The sequence below is a fragment of the Phalacrocorax aristotelis genome, chromosome Z (genome assembly GCF_949628215.1).
Source record: "Phalacrocorax aristotelis chromosome Z, bGulAri2.1, whole genome shotgun sequence".
In the NCBI taxonomy this organism is placed as follows: domain Eukaryota; kingdom Metazoa; phylum Chordata; class Aves; order Suliformes; family Phalacrocoracidae; genus Phalacrocorax; species Phalacrocorax aristotelis.
This window is the reverse complement of record NC_134311.1, coordinates 27,714,385-27,742,158: the sequence shown is the minus strand read 5'-3', so window position 1 is coordinate 27,742,158 and position 27,774 is coordinate 27,714,385. Positions and strand designations below refer to the sequence as shown.

At 45.0% G+C, this 27,774-nt stretch overlaps 2 protein-coding genes across 2 annotated transcripts; one reads left to right on the top strand and one right to left on the bottom strand.

The window, feature by feature from the left end:
* The first annotated feature begins 1,668 nt into the window (after positions 1-1,668).
* Positions 1,669-15,565, top strand: CHRNB3 (cholinergic receptor nicotinic beta 3 subunit). Its single transcript, XM_075079089.1, has 6 exons — positions 1,669-1,875; positions 5,493-5,644; positions 6,613-6,657; positions 11,465-11,574; positions 11,797-12,679; positions 13,960-15,565. Exons 1-6 carry the CDS (start codon positions 1,833-1,835, stop codon positions 14,092-14,094), a joined length of 1,368 nt encoding a protein of 455 aa, XP_074935190.1. The 5' UTR covers positions 1,669-1,832; the 3' UTR covers positions 14,095-15,565.
* Positions 15,566-17,788: 2,223 nt separating this feature from the next.
* On the bottom strand, positions 17,789-27,466 carry CHRNA6 (cholinergic receptor nicotinic alpha 6 subunit). The gene is made up of 5 exons (XM_075079056.1): positions 27,332-27,466; positions 25,417-25,461; positions 23,797-23,906; positions 22,704-23,679; positions 17,789-19,902 (listed from the first exon to the last, which is right to left on the bottom strand). Exons 2-5 carry the CDS (start codon positions 25,441-25,443, stop codon positions 19,780-19,782), a joined length of 1,236 nt encoding a protein of 411 aa, XP_074935157.1. The 5' UTR covers positions 25,444-25,461; positions 27,332-27,466; the 3' UTR covers positions 17,789-19,779.
* Between the last annotated feature and the right edge of the window lie 308 nt (positions 27,467-27,774).

Genomic DNA, 27,774 nt, shown 5'->3' with positions numbered 1-27,774 from the left:
CACACTGAATGACATCGTTTTGGTTACAGGAGGCTGAATAATCTGATAAAGTCACAGCTGGCAGTTATCAGTTCTCTGTGAGGACCTTAGATAAGGCAAATCTGAATTACATAGCTTATGACTGTACCAAAATCTGGGCCACTGCAAGGAATGGGCCTAGCTGTTGCTGAAAAAAACCCAGGCTTCCCAAGCAATTAAATTCCTCTAGGTTATGAATGTGTATCAGTGGATGAAGACAAACTCTGAGGATATGCAAATAGCCATGAATGGTTTTGTTTGCAGCAAATGTGTGGAATTACTGCGCCAGCAGAGAGACAGAAAGAATAGCTAGAAAGAATAAATCAAAGCAGGAAGAGTTTCAGATCTGGGAATGAACTAAAAGGATTTTGCACGACTCTTCCTTGGACTTGAAAAGTTCAGGGAAAAAGCTCCTCTTTGGAGACATGGCAAAATGACTTTCATTAGGGAAGAAAACCTGGAATATCCTGAGGTATCTTGGGAAGGAGTGGCAGAAGGGTGGGAAAAGAGGAACCCATGTCCCTTTTGATATCAGCAATTTCTGGCAGCTTCTGAAAGGAGCCGTGTCCAAGGTGTCACTGGGGAGGAGTGACACCTACAGAGGAACTGGCTATTTATTGAATATATATAAATTTATACATGTTCCTTTTCTAGGTTAAGTGCAGGAGGCCCGTCCACCTCGGTAAAGACCAGCGATAATTATCTCTGGCAGGAAAGGTGACATACCATGGTATTGAGCCCCAATTCGTACCTACATACTATCGCCCTCCTTATCTAAGCTTTTGTTGCCCTCGTATTTTTCACAGGGGCCCGACTCCCACCTTAGATAGGTAGAAGACAAAGGTCAGAATCATTACATAACACACCTATAATACATCAAAACATTAAGATGTTACAATAGTTCTTACTTGACTAATAAACAAATGCATAATGTCCACTGAAGAAAACCGTGCTCGATTCGATAAGCAGCGACCCAGCTTTTTCTGCTGGGGACTGGAGAATCCTCATTCTTTTCACAATTCGTAGTTGCCTTGGTACCATTTTCCATGTGCATCTAATGGAAATCCCATAAATTTAATTATATTAGCCCCATCACTCTCATTGCTAAACAAAAGGCCCTGGGGCAACATACTCTGTTAAGCTGTGCCAGTAGATAGTACTGTGCAAGCATTTCTGTGCTGTTGTCTTGTGATGCTTTGTGTGTGAGTGATGAGATCGAAATTTAGAAATCAGCCCTGTTTTTCCGCCTATATCTTACTGGTTTTTTACTCGCAAAATCCATTTTATAGCTGTAAAACAGCAAGTGTAATATGAAAAATGAATAAGCTAAGTTACGTCTGTAGGGAGGCTGTCTCTTTTATTAGGCCAACTGATACAGCTGGAGTAGACAGACAATCTTTCAGGTATGTGATCTATCTTTGGGTCTGATCTGCAGCCTGTATTTTTACCCAGCTATAGCTGGCAGCATAATAAAATCTTTCTCCTCCTTAAAAACCTTGCCTCACAGAAGTCTAGTCAGAGACCGCAGTGGCTATAGCCACCCAAATACCACCATAAACAAATCAGTCAGAGTTTAGGACCCAGAGCCCTGTTTAAGGCTTACAGGATGTGACAGCTGACTGAAAATCAATGAAGTGTGATTTACGGAGCACCATAATGAGGCAAGATAAAGCTTGAAAGGTGCTGTCTTGCCTTGCAGACTCAATTGTCTGCCTTGATTTTTAACTAGATTGTTTTAGCCCCCTACTAGGATGAGACCAGTTTGCTTATGAAAACAAAATATCAGATTTAAAGGAAAAGCTACAGTGGTGCCCATGCTTTGCCTAGTCCTCTTTGCGCTGTGTCTGAGCCACTCAGGTAAGTGTCATTTCTTCTTCTTCCAAGCTGAACCGCAGATGTTTTAAGATTTTTTTTCCGCTGGCCAGTTCGCTGCTGTTTACTGGGACAAGGTAGATGCCGGCTTCCCTTAGTCCTCCTCTTAACACTGTTTGACTAGCAAAAGCGGGTTATATCAACTGCTGCCTGTGTACTGCAACCACAGCCAGTTTGGCAACAAGGTTTTAATAACTGGTGTGGGGAGGTGGTCGCTGGGTAGAAGTTAGCAAAAAAATCCTAAGCTCGACTCTCATTGCTGAAGGGAGTTATGGAAGAATCTCCACCACGAGGAGGAAAACTGAAATGCCTCAGGCAAGCTGATGAAAGGCTAAGTTTCCTGCCTGTATTTCTTGAGGTGTTTTGCATGTTTGTTTAACAGACTCCCTGCCCCAGCACTCCTGCTGCCTTGCCTGTGGGGAACTGCTCCTGGCACGGACTGCAGAGAAACAGGAACCTGGGGGAGAGGGGAGATGGTAAACAGTGCTCAGTTACTTGTACACGCGGTAACCTGCCAGGGAGCTCCCCAACTTTTTCCTTCTCTGTGCACTGCAAGGTAAATTCAGGGATGCCTCTGTCCTATGGCTACTTCTCTGGTTTTCAAAGGCAGTGCTACTTTGTTCAGTGTTTTCTCCATGGCTTTATCTAACTTAATCATCAGATAGGGTTTGATCAAAGGAGCTGTTAGGCTATTTTTTTCTGCTTGATATATCTTCCTTCTTATAAAAAACTTCTGCTTTTAAACTCTCCTACAAGTTCTGAGGCTGTCTTATAAGGGCACCAATCTTGTTCCTTCTGCCTTTCTTATTTGTGAGACTTCACAAGTCTTTTTCACTCTTTGCTGTGGCTTCGCCAGCAGCTGAGAATCAACACATCCAGCTCCCAAAACCTGCTTTACCACCTCTCTGCTATACCTTCTTGGAGCATTAGGGCCCTTGGACTTCATGTGAGGTATGGGCTGTGAAACAGCACCGGTTTCCCACAAGGGAGTTCACACACAGCCACGGACATTGTGCCCGTGGGGTGTGTTGTTGCCTATGTGTGTGTGGGGAATTATACTCAGACCCAAAGCAAGGTATTCCAGCATTAAGACAAAGCTGTTTTTGATTCTGCATGTTTTAGAATTGTGGCTTTCAAATTAAATTCTCTGTGAACTTTCTAAAGGGAAAGTGAAAGAGCTGGGAGCTGGGGTCTCTGCAGAGACTCTTATGTGTCAGGAGATTGGACCACTGAGGATGTGGGTAGTGAAGGGAGAGAAATATGTTCTTTCTCTTCCTTTGTTTGAGAATGCAATGCCTGTGCGGCAAGTTTGGGCATGCAATCCAGTTTTCTAGGACAGATCCCAGATTCTGTCCCCCGTTTGCTGTGGTGGAGCTATGGTTAGCCCTGGCATGAGAATAAACCCTGGAGCAAACAGAAGGGGCACTTGTGGTTCCCAGTTGGTAATAGCAGACCTTAAAGGCTTGTGACAAAGTGACAAGACATAGGGTGTCCTCAGAGGCTGCTATAAACTGTATTGACAGCTGCATGAGCCCATCCCTGGCTGTGGTGCAGAGCAGGTGGAAAGGAGTGTGAAAGCTCCCCCTGACCAGCTGGCCTCCACCTCCCCAGGGTTTGGTAACCCCACCACAACTGCACGCCCAGCAACAGAAGACCAGCACAGCTTGTGCTAGAGTACCTGACAGTAAAGTAGTTGTTACCCTGTGAGTGGCAATCATTAGGCTTCAGAGTTTACAGCTTCTCGAAGAGGAATGGGCATTTGCTGTGGCTGGAAGTGGGGGATGACAGTGCTGCTTGGAACTTGTGCTATCCTGAGAGAATCCAGACTGCATTAAGGAATGATTTTGTCCAATAGGAAGCACTGGCATGGGAGCAGCTTTTTACTTCAGGTTGTCCTTCAGCTATGCTGCTTCCTGCCAGGTCTTCCCCTGCCCACAGCCTCAAATAGACCCCAAGGAGGGAGAGGTGACTGCATGGCCTGTCTCACCCAGGAGATGGGCAGCAGCTTCTGGGTGAAGAGGACACAGACTCCTGTCCCCTGGTCTGTGCTCACACCTCCTCCTCCATGCATGTAGCAGAGAATTACCATCTGCCTCCAGTTTTCTCTCTGGAGGGGTTGCTGGGCTTGGATGCCCTTCCGTCTCTCCCCGTGGCACAGGGACCCTGCCGGGGACTGCCTTACCTCTGATACTTGCTGCACATCGTGTATGAGCCCCTCAGCTGAGCCTGCCTGCCAGGACTCTCACAATGCCCCGTCCTTGCACTGTCCCTGAGCCACGACCCTCTGCCTGCAGACCCTTCCTGCACCTAATGGCTGGCAATCCAGGCACAGGTGTCCTGCTCACACTGGGGCTGGCAGGGCATGGGTGGTGAGGGGACAATGTGGGCCCTGGGCAGCGCCCTGTGAGGTTCCCTTTGACTGCTGGCAGAGCACTATTGGCTGTGGCTCCCATGGCACAGGACAGATCAGCACAAGCTCCTTTTTCCTCCATGGTGCCTTTGAAGAGAGGTGAAATCCTTGTCATTCTTGGGTGCTGTGTGTTTGCACAAGGGAAGAGGTGGAGGTCGTGTCAGGACCTCAGCGTTACGGAGAATGGGGCTGGCATTTTGGAGAGGATGGAAAGTCTGAACTGCCCTTCCCCTTTCATGGTAGCAGAGGGAAGGGGGAGCATGATGGCAGGTACCTGGAGAGTCCCAAGTCTTGCTGGTACAGACCATGATGCTCCATGCTTGGTTGTTGGGAGACCTGGCTCTGGCTACATCATCCAGCTTGTCCTGCTGCCAGATGAGCTTCTTTTGCTTTTTGTTCTGCCAATGATATTGCTCACTCCACCCACCCCCCAAGTGGGAGAACTGAGCTTTCTCAACTGTTTGCTGCTATCCCCTGATTAACCCCAGAAGGAGGATTAATTTCCAGGTGCTGCATGAAGCTTCCTCAGATCTGGCTTACAGGCCCTGTATGTTCTAGTGAGGAAATCCCACCACCCTGATCCTTGTGCAGAGCAGCATCCAACTCAGAGAGGCCGCAGAAACCAGGTGCAAGTGAAAACCCTGGGCCCTGAAATGCCCACAGTGTATTGCTGCTGTTTCTAGCTGCAAGCTAGCGAGGCAGGGGTTGCCCCACAATGACCAGATTTCCCCTGTGGCCCCACCTCGCTGTGGTGCACCACAGGTATCTGAAAAACCAGAACAGTTTCTCAGGGTGGCATTTATCAGGCTGGATATTTATCACTCAAGAGTGAAAGACAGCACCTGATGCTCTGAGCCTGCAGATCTTCTAAAGAATAATAAAAAAGAAGGAATGGGCAAGAATGTTGGCTAAAGACAAAAAGGCCACAGAAAACAAAAACCTAATTCAAAGTCAGCACTGCTCTGATCTGATGATTTTTTTTTCTGATCTGGGCTTGGGCTGCCTTGCCTTCACCTCCTCTCACCCTGACTCTGCTGAGAGTCTGTGCATCTGAATTACTACAGATTTTACTGACAAAAGCTGCCCAGAGGCAAATCTGTCTCCTATCATCACTCTGCCTCACTTCTTCAGGTCACACTGTTCTCCACGTCTGGTTTCCGGCACACTCCCACGCTCTGTTGCTCTCTTCCAGATGTGGCTGCCTTCAGTTCAGTTGCTGAAAATGAGGACGCACTCCTCAAGCACTTATTTCAGGGCTATCAGAAATGGGTCCGCCCAGTGGAAAACTCCAATGACACCATCAAAGTCCTTTTTGGATTAAAGATATCACAGCTTGTGGATGTGGTAAGCGTTGTGTTGGTCTTGGTAAAACATCCCTTCTTTTATAGACTGTTGTGCATCCACCTGGCAGGGCTAGAGGTTCTGTTGGCTTTTGCCTCCTGACACATGAAATGCAAAGTGATGGTCAGGCAATGAAACACTGAGTGTGATGTGGTGCTGGTGATATGACTTCCTGCACCATGCACACCATGGGCTGTAAGACTCATTTGTTTTGCAGCAAACCTGAAGGTCTTTTTTCCCCTGCTGTTGTCAGGGAATAAGGCCTTGTTGCATGAGTTGTTAATCAAACAGCCCATGCCAGATGGTCCCTGGTGCTTACATATGTAATTTAATGACAAGGCAGCTGCAGGATGGGGGTGAGGAAGGGTAAACTTTTTTGGATATTGCTCGCTCTAAGCAAGCTTGTAACTAGACCAAAATTTCCTTCCCTTTATGCTCCATCACTGCAATGCACAGTGGAATTTGCATAGGGCCCAGAGGTGCCCACACAACAGTGTGCTCCTCACATCCCCTGGCCCCTGGCAGTGTCCCCTTGTGCTGTGGAAGGCAGACTCTAATTTTGTGCTTTATTTACATAGTCAGTACAATATTTCAGCTTGTATCTTCCCAAACTCACGCCAGGCTGAGCAGTGGTCAACATGAGCCACCCTGTGAGCCCACACCATGTTTGTCCTGACCTCACTTGATGGCTGAGCCCTGCTGCCTCCCTGCTCTTTTGCTTCAGATTCCTTTGGGCTGCTGTGAAATGCCAGGCCTCCATTTTCCAGCCTCAGGAGCTCCCAGCAAGAATGAGGACAGCACCTAGAAAGTCTGTTCACTTCCCCTAACAGTGACTGAAGATCCCAGGCCCATGGGAAAACAGGACCATAGGGATCTCCCCTGCTTGGCACAGGGTTGGACTTAGCAGGGACAGGGGCTGTTTCTGCTGGCTGTTTTGGTATTGTAATCCTCTCTACCTTGTGTCACCCTAGGATGAGAAGAATCAGCTGATGACAACCAATGTGTGGCTGAAGCAGGTAAATTATAGCAAATCAGACCTCTCCTTTCAGTGTGGGGCTTCTGAGCTGAGTGGCCATCCCAGCCTGCTGCCCACCACGCCATCCATCCCCTTCCATCACACAGAGTGGACAGACAAAAGCAGCACCATGTTACCTTGCCTGATTTTTTTACTTTGTTCCTCTTACTTCAGCAAATTTGTAAAGGGACAGAAAGGCAGGCAGCTGGGCTTTTAGGAAATAGGATACCCTCTTCTCCTGGCCTGCACCGCAGCTGTGCACTCAAGCCAACTGTATTTCAGGGAAACAACAGTTCCTGATACCGCAGTGGCTGTCCCTAGGATGCTGTGTGTGCTCTGAGGGACTATCCTGTCTCAGACTTAGAGGTCACTCAAGCACTGTCTCTCTTGCCTGAGCTAAGAGTGGTGCCTCAGATAGATTTCTTCTTTAGCGTAAGTAAAGATAAAGGCCAGCATGTTATTCTTGCCATCCCCCTCTAATTAAAATCTGTGGCAAATTAATCAGATCTCTCTAGCATAATTGCTTCCAGAAGTGAGAATAATTTATACAAATGGGGGAAAGGTGCAAGTTGAACTGTTAGGTGTCCTTCACTCCTGAAGAACACTGCATTTGCTTTAGATTCCATTGCACCACTTTATTGATATTGTGACAATTATTTTAAATCTTTCAGCCACATGAGTGTCTATAAATGTGTCAGCTGATCCTAGGCAGAGGACATAAGCCCAAGCCATACTAGAAATGATGCCATGGGAAGTGGTTCCCAGGGATTGCTGGGCTGGTGGAGGAGAAATGCAGCTCAGTTTTTGTTCTCAGTCTGGTGCCTGTAGTGCTGTAGTGAGTGTGAGCTTCTGGGTGGAACAGGATCCCTAAAGGCTGTATATAGCAAAGATGGTCTCTCCCTTTAAGAGGGAGAAGCTTAGACTTCCCCTCGCTGCAGGGAGGACAGGAATTTCCCCTTTTGCTGGACAAATTTGCTGCTGATCTGAATTCAGCTGCCCAGAGCCTGACCTCTCCCCACCTTCAGCTGCAGTTGCAGAGCTCCTCATGTGCACAGGGCCAGATCTGGGCTTCCTTATTCTGTTTGAGTAGCCACCTGGGCAGACAGGAAAGCCCTCCTACAAAGGTAACCCTTTGCCCCCATCTGTCCTCTTCCCATTCCCACCCTCTCTCCTTGCAGGCTGTAGCCCCTACCTCCCTCTGCAGGTCCAAGGCCTGCGGTCTACAGGTATGAAATCAACCCACTTCACCCTCCTCATTCCCTCTGTTCCTGCAACTGTCTTCAGAAAGATTTTACAGCCCTTTGCAGCCTTTGACAGAATATTCCTGGGTCTGTCTGTCTCCTTCTTCTTAGGGAAGACTTGGCTGCTTGCTCCATCCAGGACAGCAAAATCTCCTATGCCCTGGGGCAGACTTCAGCCCTCTGGCTTGGTGTCATCTTTGCTCAGGTTACGGTGACTGCAGAAGAGAGGGACCTGAAGTGTGACTCACATTAGCAGGCCAAATGCAAGTCCAGGCTGCCCAAGGGCATTAGGCCTGAGATGCTAATGCAGACAGACACCTACCAATCCTTTCTCCATTGCTGCATGAACCTGTGTGGGGACATTTCAGGTTAGCCCATCCACGCTGCGCACCCTGTTTGTATTGCAGCATTGACCTCCCCAGAGTCATAGCCTGGAGCCTGTGTCACCACTCCTGCTGTGGGAAATCAGGTTCTGCTGCAGGTTACTCCAAACATGCTGCAGGAGGTAGGACATGCCGCCATCTCCTCATTGCCTCTCTGGTGTGGGAGGGGATGAGGATGAGGGGGAAGCCACTTTATCTGATCCTTATGCCTCATGCTGAGGCTAAAAGAAGGACCTACCCAGGAGTCTGCACTGTAGACATGCTGATTTCTCTGCAGGCCATTGGAGGCTGCGCTCAGATTTTAGCCAGGGCAGCTCCCTAGGATAACTCAGCATTGTGATTTTCAGAATTGATGAGCTGGGGTCTCAGTAGTTGTTACTAACACCCCTTCTCCACCTGAGGGACTAAGAACATCAAGGCCCAAATGAAATGCAAAGGCAGCAGAAAATGAGACACAGGCTCTGATTTTCACACATGCAGATGCCCCCAGGAGATCAGGATGAGCACTAAATACCTGTGGCCTGACCCAGGTGTCCTGCTTTGGGAGTCACGCGTTCCTGTAGGCTTAATGTGAACTGGTCCCATGTACAATCCAGTGCGTGGGGGAATATTAGAATGCATAAGCACAACAGCTAGGAAAAGGTCCATAAATCTAAGCAAAATCATAATAATTTTTTCTTTTGGGTAGAAAAGTGAAAAACACTAAACAAACCAGAACCCTCTAATGACAGAGACCCTGTCCTTCTGCAGGAGCTGGGGAGGTCAGGGAAGTCTGGTGCTCACCCAGGGTGTGTGAGGTTGAGGGGGAATCACAGTCACTTCTCTGCAAGAGTCTGTCTTTTCTTAGGTGAGCAATGCTTAAGTCCAAGGGTTTGTTTTTTTTTTTTTTCTTTTTTTAACCTCAAACATCCAGATGCTCAAGACAGTGGGACTTGATGATGTACATGCAGGCAGACATACAAGGTGCAAAGGAGCTTTTAGTGTTTGCTGAGAAAGTACCTGGGTTCAGGCAAGCTATGGAGCCTGCTAGCAAGGGTCAATAATCTGGGTCCGGTGTTTTTTGGTCTGCTTGCTCTGGGTTAAGCACCTGAGTGACCCCCCAGGGATGGGAATTTGGCAGAACTGGAGGAAGGGGAGAGCAACAGACTGGAGCAATGGTCTAGAGCAGCTTGGAAGAAAAGGAGAAGAAAGGAAAGGGCCCTTCACATCTGCTGCTACAATTCGTATCAGCATAGCCCATAGGGAGATTTCCATTTTAAACTGCTCATCTTCAAAGTCTGCACACAGTCTATTTTCTGCTCTAGTAAGAAGACACACAACTATTTGCCTTGCAGACATGAAAGAGCACTTTAGCTGGAAGATAAATCAATGCAGGGCAGGGGGGAGGGAGGAGTATTGCAAATACAGCAAATAACCCAGGCCAAGGGGCTGCTCCAATTCCACTCCAGAGGGGTGATTTTATCTCCAGGTGGCTCACAGGGTATTTGCTTCTGTTATGTTAGTGCAGGCTATGAGCTGAATGTGTGGGCTGTTGCTGCCAGCCCTGACTATCCCCTTGCGTAGCAGGTATGTTTCCAGCGTAGGCCTCCTTGCACCTATTACAGGACGTGTCCAGGACACATGTGAGTCTGTGCCTACCTAACAGCCCAGGCTGTAGAAACGTCTGGTAGATACCCATTCACAGAGAAGAGATCATGCTAAAAGAGGTGTGCTCTGTCCCTGCCACTGAGGCTAAAAGCAGCAATGACCCTGCTTCTGTTTCCACACCTGGACAGCTCCCATCCCTCCTTCAGCAGCAGGAGGAGCCAGGGATGGAGGGCTGTGCCTGATAGCTGACACCAGCCATCTGGGCAGTTCAGAGCATGTGCCCAGTCTGGTGCAGGTAATGAGGCCACTAATCCTGCCATGGTACCACCCTGGGCAACAGCCTTCTTTGCTTGTGCCTTGGGCCAGATTTTAGCAGTGGTCTACCAGCCACCTACCCATGACCTTGGGCTCCGTCCCTTCCCTGCACCTGGAGGAGGAAGACACTTGTTCTCACTGTCTGTGTTTAGGTCTCTGCTGAGGCTCTGTCACACTGTAAAGGACTGCAATAATGAGTGTCTGTAGGTATAGCTGTGAAAAGCATGTGGAATCAAAGAAGTAAGAGGGGAAAAATATGGTGGGAGAAGAAACAGAGAATATTGCTTTTCAGCTCGTCCGTAAGTCATGGAGGAAATTTCCCAGAGAAGGCTGAGGCCCCCACATCCCTGGGGAGCTCTTAGTGCTGGAGCTTAATGGAAAGTGGTTCATCTTCTAACTTCCTGGTATTGACCACATTCTACAGCTCTTGCTTCCTCTTGCTGCTATTCCCATGGGCAAGTGAAAACCCCTGTCAATAATGAACAGGGATCAGAGAGCTGCTTTTCCACTGCATCTCTGTGGAAATCTCCAGGTTGCTAGAGCCACTTAGCTAAGATCTCCCCATGTAAAAAACAAAAAGAGGAGAGAAAAATTATTCTGGAGTTCAGCATGATAAAAATGGACAGGAGTCCCCCTGCTTTTGCTTTTTTAGTGTTATCTCTTCAGGATTGTAGCCAAATGCTTTACAGTAGTGTATTATTTTCCCTGCAATAGCATGCCTGTATTTCTGATGAAAGAACAATGATTTGGTAGGCAAGGACAGTGTACAGATATTACGTGTTGTATTCTGCTCGCTGAAAAAAGCCAGAAGCCAGATCTCCACTGAAAAGTAAGTAAAGGCCACCTCTCTGTCACTTGGGTGGTAGTAGCCATGCCAGCTGGCTGTTCTGTGGGATCAGTGCCAGACAAAACCACCACGGGCTGGTTCTCAGAGGGAAGAAGAGGTACCATACCCAAAGGAAGTGGCTCCTTCCTTCTGGACTACCCTTAGGTGGGCTGGGCAGGGTGGTGAGTAAAGTGAGAGTCAAGTGCTCTCTGGGAGCACGTGAGGTAGCCTGCAAAGGGATGGGTTGCTGGGGCCCACTTGCACCTGGAGAGGCAGTGTTTTTGGGGATTAACATCTCCCAGCCATGCCTGCCTTGCATCCTCTCTGCAGCTAAGCAGTCTTACACCAAACTGTGCCCGTTGTGCTGTACAATGCAGTCTGTCTGAGGCAGGTGGTGGGAGGAAAAATGAGGCTGTTGTGTGTGAGTGGGCAGCGGACTTTGCTGGCTTGTTACAGGAATGGATCGACCACAAGCTCTCCTGGAATCCAGAGGAATATGGTGGGATCACCTCCATCCGTGTCCCCTCTGAGTCCCTATGGCTTCCTGACATTGTTCTGTTTGAAAAGTGAGTAATGTCTCCTTGCTCCAGGCTCAGACCAGGGCTTGGGCAAGGCATATCAGCCACTATGAAGCTTGCATGTGCTGTCAGAAGGCTGCTTCTTTAGGCAGTGTGAATGTTGGCTTCCCTTGTGCTCCAGATGATGGGTAGAAAGCAGAGCTATGAGGGGGTAGGACTGGGGAAACATAGTCCTGAACTTGGTACTATTTCTTCCTGTCCAACTCCCAGTGCTGATGGACGTTTTGAAGGATCTCTGATGACCAAAGTCATAGTGAAGTACAATGGAGTGGTGACCTGGACGCCACCGGCCAGTTATAAGAGCTCCTGCACAATGGATGTGACCTTCTTCCCTTTCGACAGGCAGAACTGCTCCATGAAGTTTGGTTCGTGGACATATGACGGCAGTATGGTGGATTTGATTTTAGTGGATGAAAATGTAGACAGGAAAGACTTCTTTGATAATGGGGAGTGGGAGATCTTAAACGCCAAAGGTATGAAAGGCAACAGGAAGGATGGGCTGTACTCTTACCCATTTGTCACTTACTCCTTTGTGTTGAGACGCCTTCCACTGTTCTACACTCTTTTCTTAATAATCCCTTGCCTGGGATTGTCTTTTCTAACTGTCCTGGTGTTTTACCTGCCTTCAGATGAAGGAGAAAAACTTTCATTGTCTACATCAGTTCTAGTCTCCCTCACTGTTTTCCTTTTAGTGATTGAGGAAATAATCCCTTCTTCTTCTAAAGTCATCCCTCTGATCGGTGAGTATCTGCTGTTCATCATGATTTTTGTGACCCTCTCTATCATCGTGACTGTGTTTGTTATCAATGTCCACCACCGCTCCTCAGCAACTTACCATCCCATGGCTCCCTGGGTTAAAAGACTCTTCCTCCAGAAGTTGCCTCGGCTGCTTTGCATGAAGGGCCATGTAGATCGTTACTCCTTCTCAGAGACTGAAGAAAAGGAAACCACCTTGAAATCAAAGCTCACGGGGAAGCAGAAACATAAACAAGCAAAAGATGGAGAGAAAATTGTTATCGCCTTTCTGGAAAAGGCAGCCGACTCCATTCGATACATTTCCAGGCATGTTAAAAAGGAGCATTTCATCAGACAGGTAGGTGAAGGGAGGGCAAGGAGGGATCACAGTTTCCTTGACAGCAATGGCTTCCAAGCTCTTACCTTCTCTGCATGCCTTTCCCTTTGCCTCTTCCTCCTGCTCTCATCTGAGATATGTCCTGGGTGCTTCCCCTGCATGATAAATAATATGGATTTTGGGAAGACGCATTGCTTCGAGGAGAACTGTATTGTGCTGTGAGAGTCCCTCCTCTTCACTGATGCAAGAGGCCACAGCAGCTTCTCCAGGAGGAATTCCTGGTTTGGGATTATTTTTTCCTGCTTAAGTTGGGGATAGACATGAATCTGGAAAACCTCTGAAATGTCACATGCTCTGGAAGTTCACAACACTTATAGACAGGCTCTACAGCAGTTGCTAGGTCTCAGTCCTGGCTTCCCAGCAGCTATACACAGTGTAGCTACCCCGTTTTGAGTGGAGGTCTTCTAGATTTTTGCTAACATCAGTTCAGATTAGTCCTTAATGATCATCTTTCTCCTCCTCCCAACAAGCCATGTGGCTATTAAAATGACAAATTACTGTGCGCATAAACAATGCATCTGATAGGAAGGTGGGACAGCAGAGCAATGCACCTAGAGGCATATGGAAAAAGAAAAACTTCTGTGGGCACCCTCCTAGCAGAAGTCAGGGTTTTGTTCACACTGTGCTGAGAGGACTTCAGCAGAAAGATGAACAGTAAATCAAACATGCAGTATGTGAGCTTATAGTGTCCATGACTGAAGCCTTCTGTTTGAAGCTGAAATAGTTTTTAATAAAAAAAGTCCCTTGAATTGCTTTTATAAATAGCTCTTTTGTGTGTGCAGCATTGTGCTAGTACTCACAATGTAAAATCCCCCTCCTGAATGGATGCAATCTGAGCCAAGAGAGCACTTAAGCAAACACAAGCCAATGGGACCACTTGTGCTAGAGCCACGTCCTGGCACTTCAAGGGAAATGCAGTTCTGTGAAAAGAAACTGAGTTCATTATAAAGCCATCTTCAATCTTGAGCCTGCAGACTTTCACATATGCACTTAACTAAAAGCTTTCACACAGGCTGAAGGAAGTCTGATTACCATGTGCATAAAACTGTGAAATTATTTTGGGGTTTTGAGTGACTCACAGTGATGGGTGCTGAAAAGGTGATCCATGTAAATTTAGGATACGGCACACTACAAAATTCTAATTTTAAAAACAGATTTTTGGAGCTGGCATACATGTAGCAGTATCAAAAAAGTACTTGCCTTATTACTGTTTCTATTTGTTTTCCCTCTCTCCTTCCCAGGTTGTCCAAGACTGGAAATTTGTAGCTCAAGTCCTGGATCGGATCTTCCTGTGGTTATTTCTGGTGGTGTCAGTGACAGGTTCAGTCCTCATCTTTACGCCTGCGTTACAGATGTGGCTGAACAGCACTTCGTAGAAAATGCTCTCACAGTAGCATACAGCAAATACAGTGCCAAGGGATGGTGGCACCTTTGAGCTTGGTCTCTTGTAAAGAATGGGAAGCAACAGCAAGAATGAGGGAAGATGATGGTAACAGCAGGGATTTACTACTGCTTTGTATCTTCATATAACTCTACCACTTACAGATTTGGCTGAGATCAGAGAAGGGCTTGGTGCACAGCTGAGTTCAACGTGAATTGGGGTGGCACATTTGGGTTAGAAGTATTTTACTAGTAGCTTGGTTGTATTTCAATAAAAGCCAAGATTATTAGTTAAAATTGGAAATGGTACTTCTGGCACAATGACTCTACTTCAAAGGCAGATCTGTCAGTTAAAATGCTACTTTATAATAGAAGTTATAGTAGGAATACAAATCAGTACTCAGTTTATCTACATTTCCAAGTAAAAACCATAAAACCTCTAGAGATCACTTTGTGCATGTGTCAGAACTAGCAATTGCACAGCATGTGCATCAGAAAAAGTAGGGATGTTTAAAACCTTGACTCTGTGGCCTCACCTTGCTGCAGGATCAGCTCAACAGTGGCAGAACTTACCACTCTGCCTACCTGCTACCAGTCTTATTGGCATGCACGCCTCGTCTGTCCTGGCCATCAGGATGCTACTGTTACCCTCATTTCAGTGTTATTTTCAGTTTTGCCTGCTGCTCTGTAATGTACCAAAAGGCCAAACAGAAAGGATTTTCCCCATGCTTTGCATTTAGAAACTACGATTCCTGCACTTGCTTGTTCACAGGACAAGTGGAAGTGGAATATCACTTGAAGCGTATCACATGGAGAAAGATGGCTATACTACTCCATAAGGCAAAAGTGATCTTTGTAAACAGTTCAGCTGGAGGAAAGCTGCAGACATCATTTTCAGCAAATGAGCCTTGTGGTTGGTGCAGAAGTGGAGTTTCTCCTGAGAGCTGTGGGGTGGGGTGGCTACTGGGAAAATACATCTTTGGGTGTTGCCTTGTTCACGTTGCCCAGGCAATTAATTCAATTTCATTCCTTTGATTCACTTAAATGGGATCATTCTGCATGATCAGAAACAGCTCTTAGAAGTGTAAACAAGACCCTACAGAAAACACACAGGTGAAGCTCTCAACACTCTTTCTGGAGCAGTGTTTTGCTAACATGGAGCACTTTAGAAAATCCCATTCAGAACTTGCAGATATTTTCAAGGCTATCAAGGGATTTGGAGATCCAATTTTCAACAGTCTAAATGTGAATCTGATGTTAAACCTTTAGCTAGCCTTGAAACTTTCTCCTTAGGGGTGAAGGTTAGAAGGTGTTAAAAATACATGGAAGTATTCTTGTGCTTGGATTATGCATGCACACCAGACCTCGTGTGTTAATATCATCCTATCCTGTGTCACTGCAGAAAGTTCTGTTCACTGTGCAACCATTATTAATAAAGATATATTTAGTAAATGATTCCTAGGGTGGAAGAGCTCATGTGTTGTTTTGTTGTTTTTTGTTGTCAACAAAGTCTAGATTGTAGCCCACTTTAAAAGCCTTGTCTCTAATCTATTCAAACAGAGGGGTTGTCACTGTCTTGGAAAGTCCTCGTAGCATTTTAGCTATGTATGGGAGTTTGAGGAGGGAACATTCAGATCTGGGTATTATATTGCAGGAACCTAGAACAGAACCATTTAGTTTAGCACACACAGACAGATATCTTAACATTAGTGTAAAGCCCTTACACATTGACCTTACTACCAGCTGCTCCTCTCTTCTTGCATTGTTTAAGTCTGTTTGCTCCCCTGGCCAGTACTGTGAAATATCCACAGGAAAACAGCCAGGAAGCTCTTCTTTCCAGCGTCTACAGACTCTTGAAATCAATTACTGATAGATTTTCCCTCTGACCATTGCTGCCAGGAGGCTGCCTGTTAGCCCTGACAGATGACAAAATCCTCTCCTGGGCAAGTCCTTCAGGTGTTCAGCTGGCAGATGATCCTGTCCTCACCTGGTGACATTTTGGTTGCCCACCTGCAGGCAACACGTGGCTGTGTCTCACGTGGCTGTGTCTGATGCCAAGCTACTTTTTCTGGCTTATGCTGGTAAAGGTCAGCAGGGCTCAGGTCATCGGAGTGGGAGATGTATGAACACAAATATGGCTTTTGGCCTTTGGTCTTCCTAGCATTGCAGCTGGGACTGCTACACCTGTAGTCTCACTGCTCATTATTTCCTTGCACTGACTCTTTCTGAGCTTCCCTGAATCTCTTTGCTGCTGGTCCACAAATGCATTCAGCATGTCCCAGAGCCTGGCCTGCCACTCAAAAATGCGAGGGAGGACATTTGGGTAGAGAGTCCTTCCTTCTGCTCCATGTGGCCTGCCTGTGGATGACAACACTGCAAATTGCAAATCTTAAAAAAATACAGCAACCCTTTGCCTTACTACTGCTTCAACGTGTGGTGTCTTGATTTCTGGGCACTGGTTTGCCAGGGTCCTGGCACTACTTGGCAGGACCATGTGTATCATCCATGCACCGAAAGACAAATACAACAAACTCCTCTGGGACTTTTAGTGGGGGAAAATGCAAATATGGTCTCCCTTGGCAAGAGAATGTAATGAGCTGGTTGAGCTGTTGGATTTCTTCTGTCCTTTTAAAATTAATTCATAGATGCCATCATTCCCAAGGAAAGGAGATTTCTTGCAGCCAGTGCTACACATTACTGGGATATATAATACGGGGTTGTTCATGTGGCTTTGGAGCTGATGGGGTGAGAATAGACACGCCACCCTGTGTGCCCCACAATGAACATGGGTACTTTTCCTGTGGCTGTGTGTGGTATGTAACCCAACTCAGCGTCTGGGATGGCACCAGCTCTGATTGAAACTTTTCTTGGTATTTCAGTTAGAAGGTCACCCAAGAAGAGTTGGGGCAAGCAAAAATGTCACTTTTGTGTAGGTTCTTCCATGTCTGCTCAAAGGTGGGCCCCTACTGCAGCTTTCTCCAAGGTGAGATGCTTATCGTGTCCCCCAACCCTGCTCTCTCTAGTCAGCCAACTACTTTCACAAAGCTAACAGGAGTACGCAATACTTCCAGTCTTGAATGTGCCAAACAGCTGAAAATTGCAACAGAAGGACCCAAAAGTTGCTGGGTGGGGGAAGGAAGGGGAAACAGTACACTCTGAAGGAGACAGGACATGGGTTTGTAAATCTTACTTTCTTAGGATACCAGGCCAATGAGCTAAACTGTCCAAACCCTCTGTTTGAGCTCCAGAGGCAAGACAGAGAGATGCATAGTACTGTAAATGACACAGACAGAGGGCTGGTGCTGGGGCACGGAGGCCTCTTACTAGAGATAAGGTGCTGTACAATTGTGAATGCTTTGACAAAAAGCCAGGGACTTTGTTAAAGTCAGCTTACGGGCTGTGGAGTAGTAGCTGTCATGCTGAAGACACCAATGAAGTACACCTTCAGCCACAATATTTTCATTGTTTGCATGGTCATAGACTGCAACAGTGAATGCTGGCAGTCAGATGTCTTTCCTATATAAATGAAGCTTTTGGGCTCATAATGCAGCTCTCCTCTTCAAATTCCCTTTCTTTTCCCTCCCCTCCTTTCTGATAAAAAAAGCCAGCAGAGCAAATGTCATTTAGTGGCATCTCTAAACATATTGTACAGAAGGGAGTTTTTTAAAAAATACAAATTCTTCAAGAAAGTGTATCCCAGGAGTGATATTTAATCGACAGGCTGACAAAACAAACCATGCTTGTTCATACGTCTTTCTGTCAGTCGCTACATAATTATGCAACATTCAGGGGGACTGCAGAAAACACGATTTTCTTCTAGAAAATCATGACTACATATTTCAACTACTGGATTAAGACAGTTATATTCTTGTCATTCCACCTTTATCTCTGACATACACATTTATTCAGTCCTATTCTCTTTATTATGGAGCATCAAAAGAGTAAAAGGCCAGTCAGGGACAGCAAGTCCTACTTTCCAAGGATTGGTCATATTAAAAGCAGAGACTGATACATGGTAGATGTTGAAAACACTGCACTGAAACCATACGGTTAAATTTAGAGCCTCCTATAAGAAAGAAAGGCTTTCTACTCTTGAAGCCATTGGCTTTGATTGGAACGGTGCCTTTTAGAGAAGAATCCTTCATCACAAAACCAACAGGAATCTAAACAAAGAAGGGACCCGAGGGTAAATTGTCCATATAGTATAGAAACCACATGAGGTGCACATCTACAAAGTGTTTCAGGATTAAGCGCACTAGGATTGGGAGCGTGGTTACATAGCAACAACTTCAGCCCCAAAGGAAGTGTCCCTGCAGTAACAGGTTTGCACACACAGCACTGATCCATGAGGAGCCAGCAGATGGAAAATTGCTGCAGAGTTGTTCAGACCAAGGTGCCCAGCTTTGCACAGCATACATGATAGCCAGCCTTCTCCTGATGGGATGTGTGTAATCTAAGTTGGTCTTGGGTTTTAAAAACATGGGAAAACTCAGATCTATCCAATGCTGTCAAGCCAATTCTGTCTGTGATGAGTAGCTATTCAGGGACAAACCCTTCCTTGTTGGGCTTATGTCTGAGATTGAACAAGCAAGAGTTTTCAGAGCAGAATGTGTGGATATGGACCACTGTCAACTTGATGAGAGAAATGTGGTTTAGAAATCCAGCTGGAGCTCACCCAGGTCTTGGTATTCAGTGGTAGGAAGTACAGGGGACTTTGGTCACATACAAAATTAAGTGGTAGATGTACCAGTTTTTAAAGGTCTTAGAAGCACGTAGATTTCAAATGTAGATGCCTAACATGGTAACCACAGATAGTTCAGGCCTTTTCTGGTTTTCTATAATGCATCCAGGTTATTCCTCTTTGGTGACTCTACGATGCTTCAAACAATGTCAGAAAGGCTACATGCAGTGCAAAATATTAAGTCAGTTTGTCTTCAACTATGACTAGGTGCTTAAGACCTGTCTGACTTCAAACATAGACATAAACATGTCCTTTGTTGATCTGGGATCCTCATTTGTGTGCATATATTTCAGAAGATGGGGACCCATTCTTTTAGATCGTATTGAAAATGTTACAGGGTCAAAGGATTTATTTGATTGTACTTTTATTTTTATTACTGGCTGCCCTGACACAAGAACACAATGAAGAGCATTGGTCCAGTCAGTAGGATTGCGGTACCTCATCTAAGTGCCACATCAAAAACTAGCTGTTGTACAAGGAGATAAATAGAGGGAAAATGTAAATTAACTCAAAGATAAGGAAAAGTTATGATCAGGAGAGAAAAATGAAGCCAGGTAAAGACCTCGTTGGGCAATGCACTCAGAAGTCTAATAGCCCCCTGTACTAAAACCAAGGGAAAAGCTCAATAACTTCAATCTGCTCCTGTGATCCTCAGCGCAATTGTTACTGCTGACCTTGCTGAGGGGAAGACAGGCAGGCACCCTAAGAATCCCAGGCATTCCGCCGTAGAAAGACCACATGCTCATCTCACATTTTTAGCCCTCCTCTTGTTCTGTTTGTTTGCTTTCCCAGAGGACCCTTCCCTCTCCTTCTTTCCTCTGTGGCTGGGTGCTGAGGAGGCGATTATCAGAGGGGTTATGTAAGAGGAGAGAAATACAGGGGAGAGTTCCAAACTGAAAATGAAACAAGAACAAAAGTGGATAAAAAGCAGTGGCTCAAGCTATGTATCTGCTATTAGTGGCTGGATAAAGAGCCCTGCAGTCCCAAACACACACAGGATTATAAATACCCAGAGAAATACTCTGTCTATCACCATAGCTACGTATTTCCAATCATCTTCCACCTGCAAAAGAAAAAAAAATTAAAAGGGTTAACTACAGGTTATGTAACATGCAATTGCCAGTTTACGTTATGAGTAGAAATGCCCCTTTGTGCTTTTGAATGTGAGGAAGAACATGCATGCAGTCAAAAATGTTGCTTGCCATGCTTATAGTTGCTGGAGTTTTCAAGAACCTTTATAGAAGGCTGATTTTCTAACAGTGTTTACGACTTTTGGCTGAGAACATTCAACGCTAGTCTGCTGAATTTTTCTAAATGTTCAAGTCTGTTGGCAAGCTATGGCTGTGACGTTGACATTAACAAACAAGACCTGATCATGTGGTGGGTGCAGAGTGCGGTGGTTTAGCAGCCAGCAGAATTACCGTAGCTGCACATTACTAGACCCTGTCAAAGGATTTATCCTGACAGTCCACACAAGAGACAGTTTGCCCTTCTGGCCTGATTTGCCACACTGTCACTCCAGTCAAGCCCCACTGATTTCAGCAAACTGGACAGTTGGACACAGGGACTGTAGTAATGCAAGGTCCCTGACTGGGCAGTGTCATGGACTAAGTAGGCCAGAGTGGATTTTCTATGTCTGAGAGATATACCTTAGAACTACATTCAATTAAGTTGCTGCCCTTAAAACTGTACCTACATATAAGGACCACTGCATCTGGAGAACATTCACTCATACAAAACTAGTGACTGGTAAAGAGCAATCTGCTGAGGGATCTTCCACGTGTTTTCTCAGTTTCTTGATGTTTTCCTCCAAGAGGCTGCTGCTGTACTTCTTGTGAAAGAAAATGCAGCAAGAACTCCAGCTGCTGTAAATGTGGCCGCAATTTTTAAAGAACTTTTATTTATACAGTCCATGATATCATCCACACGGCTTTGTATGTCTGGCTGAAGCAGAAGCAGCCTGCAGAATCATTTCCTCAGTGCTTGCCTGAGGAAACTTTTTTTTTCCCCGAAGAGCAGACTTTCTCAACCGAAAAATCCTGTGTCCCATCCCTAGCATGTTTTGAAAGGTAAGATACTGAGCTGCTGATGCACACACCAGTCTAAGAATACAATTTCATGTGGCAGGAGAGATTTGGAAAACGCAAATCAGCAAAACTGGCAATGGAAGACTTCTCATGAGCTGTATAATCAAGGCAGCATGTTATTCAAACTGCTTCATGCAAAGCTTCTTTTTCAGAGTATTTGGAGAAATCAGCTGAATATGGTTCATGGATATGTTTTATGCAGCTGGTGTGGCAGCGAGAGGATGGCTAAAATGTTAGGGTCAAGCAAAACAGTAAGGGCATTGCTACTAAGCGGGGCAAGGCTCAGTCCCCAGCCTCCTCTGTGCTGATAGATTCCTGTCTTTTGTTTTGGGCTGGCATGTATTATCCGCTCATTGTATGAATTAATTCACCAGGCCTTAACTGTAGCCCTTTATTCAGAAAGTTATGGACTTTGTTTTCAGATGAAACTTCTTTTGCAGGACATAAAAAGGGGAAAAAAAGGTGATTTTTGGGTTGCACAGAAGTTGCATGCATTTGTGCTAATTTCAACAAAATATTGTGATAGAAAGAACACCTTTCAACGTCTTCTTCACGAAGTATTTGAATTTTCAGTACAAATAGAGTGGTATTCAATTTTGAAATGGATTTTGCTGTAATACAGTATCTAAAAAACCATGACAGATCAAAGCTAAATATTTCATTAGGTTCTAAACACTTGCTTAAAACATCTTGAAGTGTCAGAGATTCCTATTCCTTGTGAGGCCTGGGTGTGGGGGTATGACAGATAATCTTTTTGGAGTTCCTTTTAGTTGCTTCTGTTTTCACCTGAGGATGTGGCCCCCAAATTCTCTAAATTCCAATGTGCATCATTTTCTATGACAGTAATCCCAGTTAGCATGAAAGATTTATAACCTCACAGAAGCAAATCCATTACTTTGAATGCCAAGTCTCATTTTTAAACCACCCTGTCTCTTCTTTTTAATCTTTCTTTATTAATCTGCTGTCTGTTTTTATTCAGCTGTCTTCCCCCAAAACCCAACTTTTATTTCAAAATATGTTTGTCATGGCTGAAAATACTGTATTGCTGAAGCCACAATTAGACAAATCACTGTAAAATATCAGAACACACCAGACTGAAAAAAAAAGTACAGACAAGAGCATTCTGAAAGGAATATCTTTACCAGATTTATCACTGGCTGAGAACAGTTCTTCTCCAGATCAACTACTGCACTGCTAGACAAGCCTCATTCTTTAAAAAGCAGTTCCCAAATTTGCTTGTTCCATTACTAACACAGAGAAGCATCCTGCTTGGCAAATAATACTCTTAGTATTGAGATGTCACTGCTTACCAGCGCTGAGCAGTTGGTGAGCTGTGGAAGAGGGTTGCTTCTGAGAATCTACAGAAGTCGGGTAAAGAGACCTTGAAAGGTCCTGTCTAGTCTACCCCCTGCCCCATGGCAGGATCAACTCTGCCTCTACCACGGCTGATCAAAGTTCATTCCTCATGGCCACAACAGACTGATGCTCCACTTCTTTTCCTTTGAAGGGTGAGCCTCATGACTCATCTAAAACTGTCTTGCTACTTAAATAATCCACTGGGGATAGTCAAAGAACAGATGAGATCACTTTTCTTTTTCCATCCTCAATAGATGATTTATTTCCTCTCTTTCTGTAGGAAACTTTGGCCGATTCACAGGTCTCAAAATTTCCTTCTCTATACCCAACAACTCCAGTTCCTCTGGGATGCCCACCTAGATCATGCTTTCACTTGCTGGAAGTGTGGCCCCATGCCCAGCCGGGAGGTTACCTCCCTTACCTCTTTGGTTTCATTTTGAGACCTCATGTTTTCTGCGATGAACTGAACACTGCTAATGACATCCTTCACTTCTGGGGAGTACTCCATGTTCTCTGCCATCCATTTCAGTGACTGATGGCTCAGTCGTCTTCTTTTGGTGGTAGTGAGTTCGGTTGCCTTATCACAGTGACTGCATCGCTGCTCCTTGTGTAATTTGGTATCTCTGTGTTTGCTGTTCTTCGACTTGCCTGACCCCTTCCTGTTTTTTCTGGAGATGTTTTTTTTCTCCTGTTCTAGTGGCCTCTGCATCAACAGAACTTTGGGGAGCAGGCTAAGAAAGATGGTTTTTACCCATTTGGGCATTGTGTGTGTGGTTGGAGTCCTGTAATGTATATTCAGGACAAACACCGTGATGACAATTGAGAGAGTCACAAATATCATAGTGAAGAGTAAATATTCACCTACGAGGGGGATTACTAAAGAGGTGGATGGGATTGTTTCTGTGATCACCAGTAAAAATACAGTCAAAGAAAGGAGCACAGAGATGCAGAGAGTCACTTTCTCACCACAGTCAGATGGCAGGTAAAAGACTAACACAGTCAGGAATGAGATGAAGAGACAGGGAATGATCAGATTTATGGTGTAAAACATTGGCAACCTTCGAATATAAAAGGAATACGTTATGTCTGTGTAGATCTCTTCACAGCAGTTATATTTGATGTCATGTTTGTAGCCAGAAGCATCAACTATTTCCCATTCACTATTTTCCCAAAAGTCATTCATATCTACCTTGGATCCAATGATCAGGAGATCAATTTTGGCTTTGTCATAGGTCCATGAGCCAAATTTCAGTGAACAGTTCTGATGATCAAATGGGAAAAAGGTAATATCCATAGGACAGGAGCTTTTAAAAATAGCTGGTGGTGTCCAGGTGATCGTTCCATCATAGCGAAGGAGGGCTTTGGTCTTGCCTTCAACTTGAAAATCTCCCACAGCACTACAAAGTTAAATGAAGCAAAGAAAAAAAATTACCATGAAAGTAAAATGTCTTTCATGGACACTGCAGGAGGCTACTTTTCAGGGAAAGGGTAAAATGGAAAAGTGTTCATCATACTTATTGTACAAGACAATATCTGGTTTCCAAATTTTGTCTGCTGGTACCCGAACAAATTCAATGCCATCATATTCTCTGGGATCCCATTGCAATTTGTAGTCATTCCAAATCTGAAAGAAGAAAGGAAAGGGATTTAAAAACCTTTTATTATCAGCAAATATCTGCTTCTCAGATCTTCCTGATCCTCCTGACAAGCTATGATAAAGACTGAAAGTGCAGCACATGTACAAGAGGAAAATGGTCTAAAAGACAACAAGGGTATGACCTGGAGAAACACTGGACACATATGACTACCGCTCACATTGATTTGCTACTCCCTCCTCTATGAGGGGATGGGATGCCAATTGTCATCCATTGCTGACATACTGAGATCTCTCCTCTGTCTTGCTACCTCAGCATAGACTGTTGCCTGTGCAAGGTCACCTCCCCACTGCAGAGAGGAAATGCAGGCCTTGCTGCTGCTGTCGTGACAGTGCACCCTGCAGGTTAAAGGAGACCAGCATCCTAATGAGAAAGGAGGTACATACGCACGCTAATAGGCAGTTACTGCCCGGGGACGTTATTGGTTCCACAGGGGTAGTGAATCACCAAGACAGAGGCAGTGAGGGATGCCCAGCAGCTTTCTTGCATTGTTGCCTAGTGCCCTATCATTGGGCTATGCTCCATGCTCTTGCAGCCTACCCTGAAGATCCTGATCACAAGCACAGTATCTTTTACAGAAAGGTTTGTGTGTACCTCAATTGGTGCCTGAAGCAAACTGGTTTTCACAGAATCACAGAATCACAGAATCACAGAATGGCAGGGGTTGGAAGGGACCTCTGGAGATCATCTTGTCCAACCCCACCTGCTTGAGCAGGCATACCCAGAGCAGAGGGCACAGGACCCTGTCCGGGTGGGTTTTGAATGTCTCCAGGGACGGAGACTCCACACCCTCCCTGGGCAGCCTGTTCCACTGCTCTGTCACCCTCATAGGAAAGAAGTTTTTTCTCATGTTTAGCTGGAACTTCCTGTGTTCCAGCTTGTGCCCATTGTCCCTTGTCCTGTCATTGGGCACTATTGAAGACATTAGTCCCATCATTCTGACACCCACCCTTCAGAGATTTATAAGTATTGATATGATTCCCCCTTACTCTTCTCTTCTCCAGATTGAACAAACCTTTTCGTGGAAGTTGCCTTGTTTTTCTCAGCAGCTTAGGTCCTCTGAGGATCTTTGTCTATGCATAAATGCTAAAAGCATTGGGAAAAATGGAAGCATGTTCCTTTTGCTAATAAATGTTTTGGTTGGAATTTTCAATATGGAGATTACCTAGGTCTGCAGAGCTGCATATTTATTCACTGTTTAGTGCGTAAATCCAGCTAGATTTACCAGATAAATGAATGATCATGAAGTTGGAGGAGAATATACCACACAGGAAAGATGGGAGATGTAACTTCTTGGAAATAAGAATAAAGAAATTACTTTTTCAAATGTGGCTTTGGTTAATGAAGCTTCTCCTTATTCCTACCTTTAAAAATCCTTGTTACAAAACAAGCACTTATTCTATAGATGTACCTTACAAGGTAACACACATTGCATCATATCAATACAAAATTAATGAGAAATGCAACACAGTCACTTACATGTCTTAGCCACAAATTTGTTTCCATAATCTGGTTGACTTCATCCTAGAAAGAAACATAGGCATACACACTGTCATTCCTTATATTAGTTATAGTATCCTGCCATGGCCACAAACTTACTCTGATAAAAATGGAAACTAGAATTCCACATTAACTGATACCAGACTTTTTCTGGCTATTTTGAGGGGTCTTACTTATTGTGCATAGTCACGTGCAGCTCTACTGAAAAATTTTTAAAGCTCTACCGAAAAATTATGCCCCACAAATATCAGTCATACAAAGAACTGCATTCTTTGCCAGGGCCTGAGTACCTGGAGAACAGAAAACTTAGTTTCTCTGACCAGTACCAGAGCAATAAGGTTCTGCCAGTGGCTATGTGTTTTGTTGGATTCCGTGTTTAAAAAGCTCTGTTTACACAGTACAGTACTGGTCAAGATTCAAGGAAAATGGCATCTGTACCACAGTATTCTTGCATTTCTGTGCAAACCTCTACGGCAGGTGCACTCAATCAGCACTAAATTAGGTCACTGTTGTACCGAGACCTTCTTTTTACAATCAATCATTGCTATTGCCAACCAGTGACAAACCAGGAAGGTGCTGCAAGTGACACAAAAATAAAAGATTTGATCCTGCTCTAAAGAGCCTTCAGTCTAAAAGCTTTCAGAAAGACTTATACTACGTATATTTATGAATGCAGGCTGACATTCACAATCAAAATATCTGCAAGAATAATAATTTAGGTAGTTCTTAGTTTTTAAGCATGTGGACTCAAAAATTTTAAGGTATTTACAAGCCAAAGGTAGAAAATGTTGTAGATGAATGTTCAACATTTTGTACTGAAGATTAAGCACACAGATAATTTTGAAAGGGTCCTGTCTATTGGTTAAACTATCTAAGTCCTTGAAAAAATCATGGATCTTTCTTGAGAAAATCCAGCTGATTTACTTATGGTGTTCCTTTTTTTCTCCAAAGACAGCACTGGGAGCCAGGGGCTGCAATGTGAGACAGAACTGCTGAAACCTGCCAAGCTACCTGTAACATGGAAACAAAATACTTTGACAAAGGAACTTCAAAAGGTGACAACTGCCTTCACCACAAGGACTTAGAATGCCTTCATTTATACTCAGATAACTTAGCTCCCTGGCTGCTGTTGAATGTTTCTCCTTGCTGTTTGTCTGTCACTTCATTATGGACCCAGCCAGGTACTTCAGAATCAAAACAGCCTCTGTCCTGTGGATAATTTTCTTCACAGAGCAGACTTCAGCAAGGGTTAAGTTCAGCTTTTGGTTTTCCCACTGCCCCACTGTTCCCCCTGCCTAGGAACAGCAGGTCTACCAACTCAGACACACACCCTTTTATACAGTACACCCCACAACACACAACATTCATCCTTAGCTCCACGCTTCAAAACGCCACTCCGCAGGCTGCATGTCTGTTATGTTATTTTGAAACAAACAGACTGAAAAAGCATGCCAAAAAAAAAAAACAAAAGAGATGATTTTATCTCTCAGGACCACTGGAAAATGACACTGGGCACTCAGGAGAACTACACCACATGCTCTGCAGCATCGACACAACCAGCTGTCTCTGGAGTGGGCCAGCCCTATGGAGAGTGGACTTGAACATTTGGTGCTGCTGCTCTGAGTGCCAGAGGCTGCTGCCCAGAGCAGAGGGATTTTTTGCTACAGAATAAGCAAATGAATCTGTGTAGTTCGAACCGCTCATTTGAGCAACTGGAGCAACTTGGCTGGTAGAAACAACAGCAAAGGTCTCAGCATGTACACATATGCACACATGACAATGTCAGATATGAGAGTTGTAGGTGCAACCATCATAATCACATCTGCTGCTTTAGCAATTTGTGTGTGTTCGCAAGCATCCCTAAATCCGAGCAGTATTCTGCAATGAATCTTACCACATTTGTAAGCTGGGTAATGGCCACTTCAAAATACACTGTGACAGGATCAGACACATTTTCCACTGGCCTGATGAACTGGTTGTACTGGGAGAAGAGTTTGTGAAATAACCGTTCCTCTGATTCACATGCTGTGGAATCTGTATTGGCAAAGACAAAGAACAGTTATGTCAGAGGTAAGGAAGAGGAAAAGAGGTGCTGGATAACAAACTAGTCTATGCTATATTTCTGGATCTGGTGCTTGCGACCATGTATCAAGACACAAGAGCACAGAGAGAAGAGGGCTGCCCGTATGCTGTCAGCTGAAAGCATTCTCCTGCAGGACATTGCCCACTGCTCCCTGTCTCCTCAAAGTGTAAGGTAATGGCCTGAATGGAAATGTGTCCTAAGCTGGATCTTGCCTATGGGCCTCCATTTGGCCCACCCTGATATCAGACCAAAGT

Excerpts from the sequence above, each read along its gene's own strand:
- CHRNB3 (XM_075079089.1), top strand. The coding sequence starts at position 1,833 with ATGCTTTGCCTAGTCCTCTTTGCGCTGTGTCTGAGCCACTCAG. Across the intron at positions 5,645-6,612 it reads TATCACAGCTTGTGGATGTG|GATGAGAAGAATCAGCTGAT; the intron begins GTAAGCGTTGTG and ends GTGTCACCCTAG. Across the intron at positions 11,575-11,796 it reads GACATTGTTCTGTTTGAAAA|TGCTGATGGACGTTTTGAAG; the intron begins GTGAGTAATGTC and ends TCCAACTCCCAG.
- CHRNA6 (XM_075079056.1), bottom strand. The coding sequence starts at position 25,443 with ATGGAAACAAATTTGTGGCTAAGACAT. Across the intron at positions 23,907-25,416 it reads CAAATTTGTGGCTAAGACAT|ATTTGGAATGACTACAAATT; the intron begins GTAAGTGACTGT and ends TTCTTCTTTCAG. Across the intron at positions 23,680-23,796 it reads GATATTGTCTTGTACAATAA|TGCTGTGGGAGATTTTCAAG; the intron begins GTATGATGAACA and ends TTAACTTTGTAG.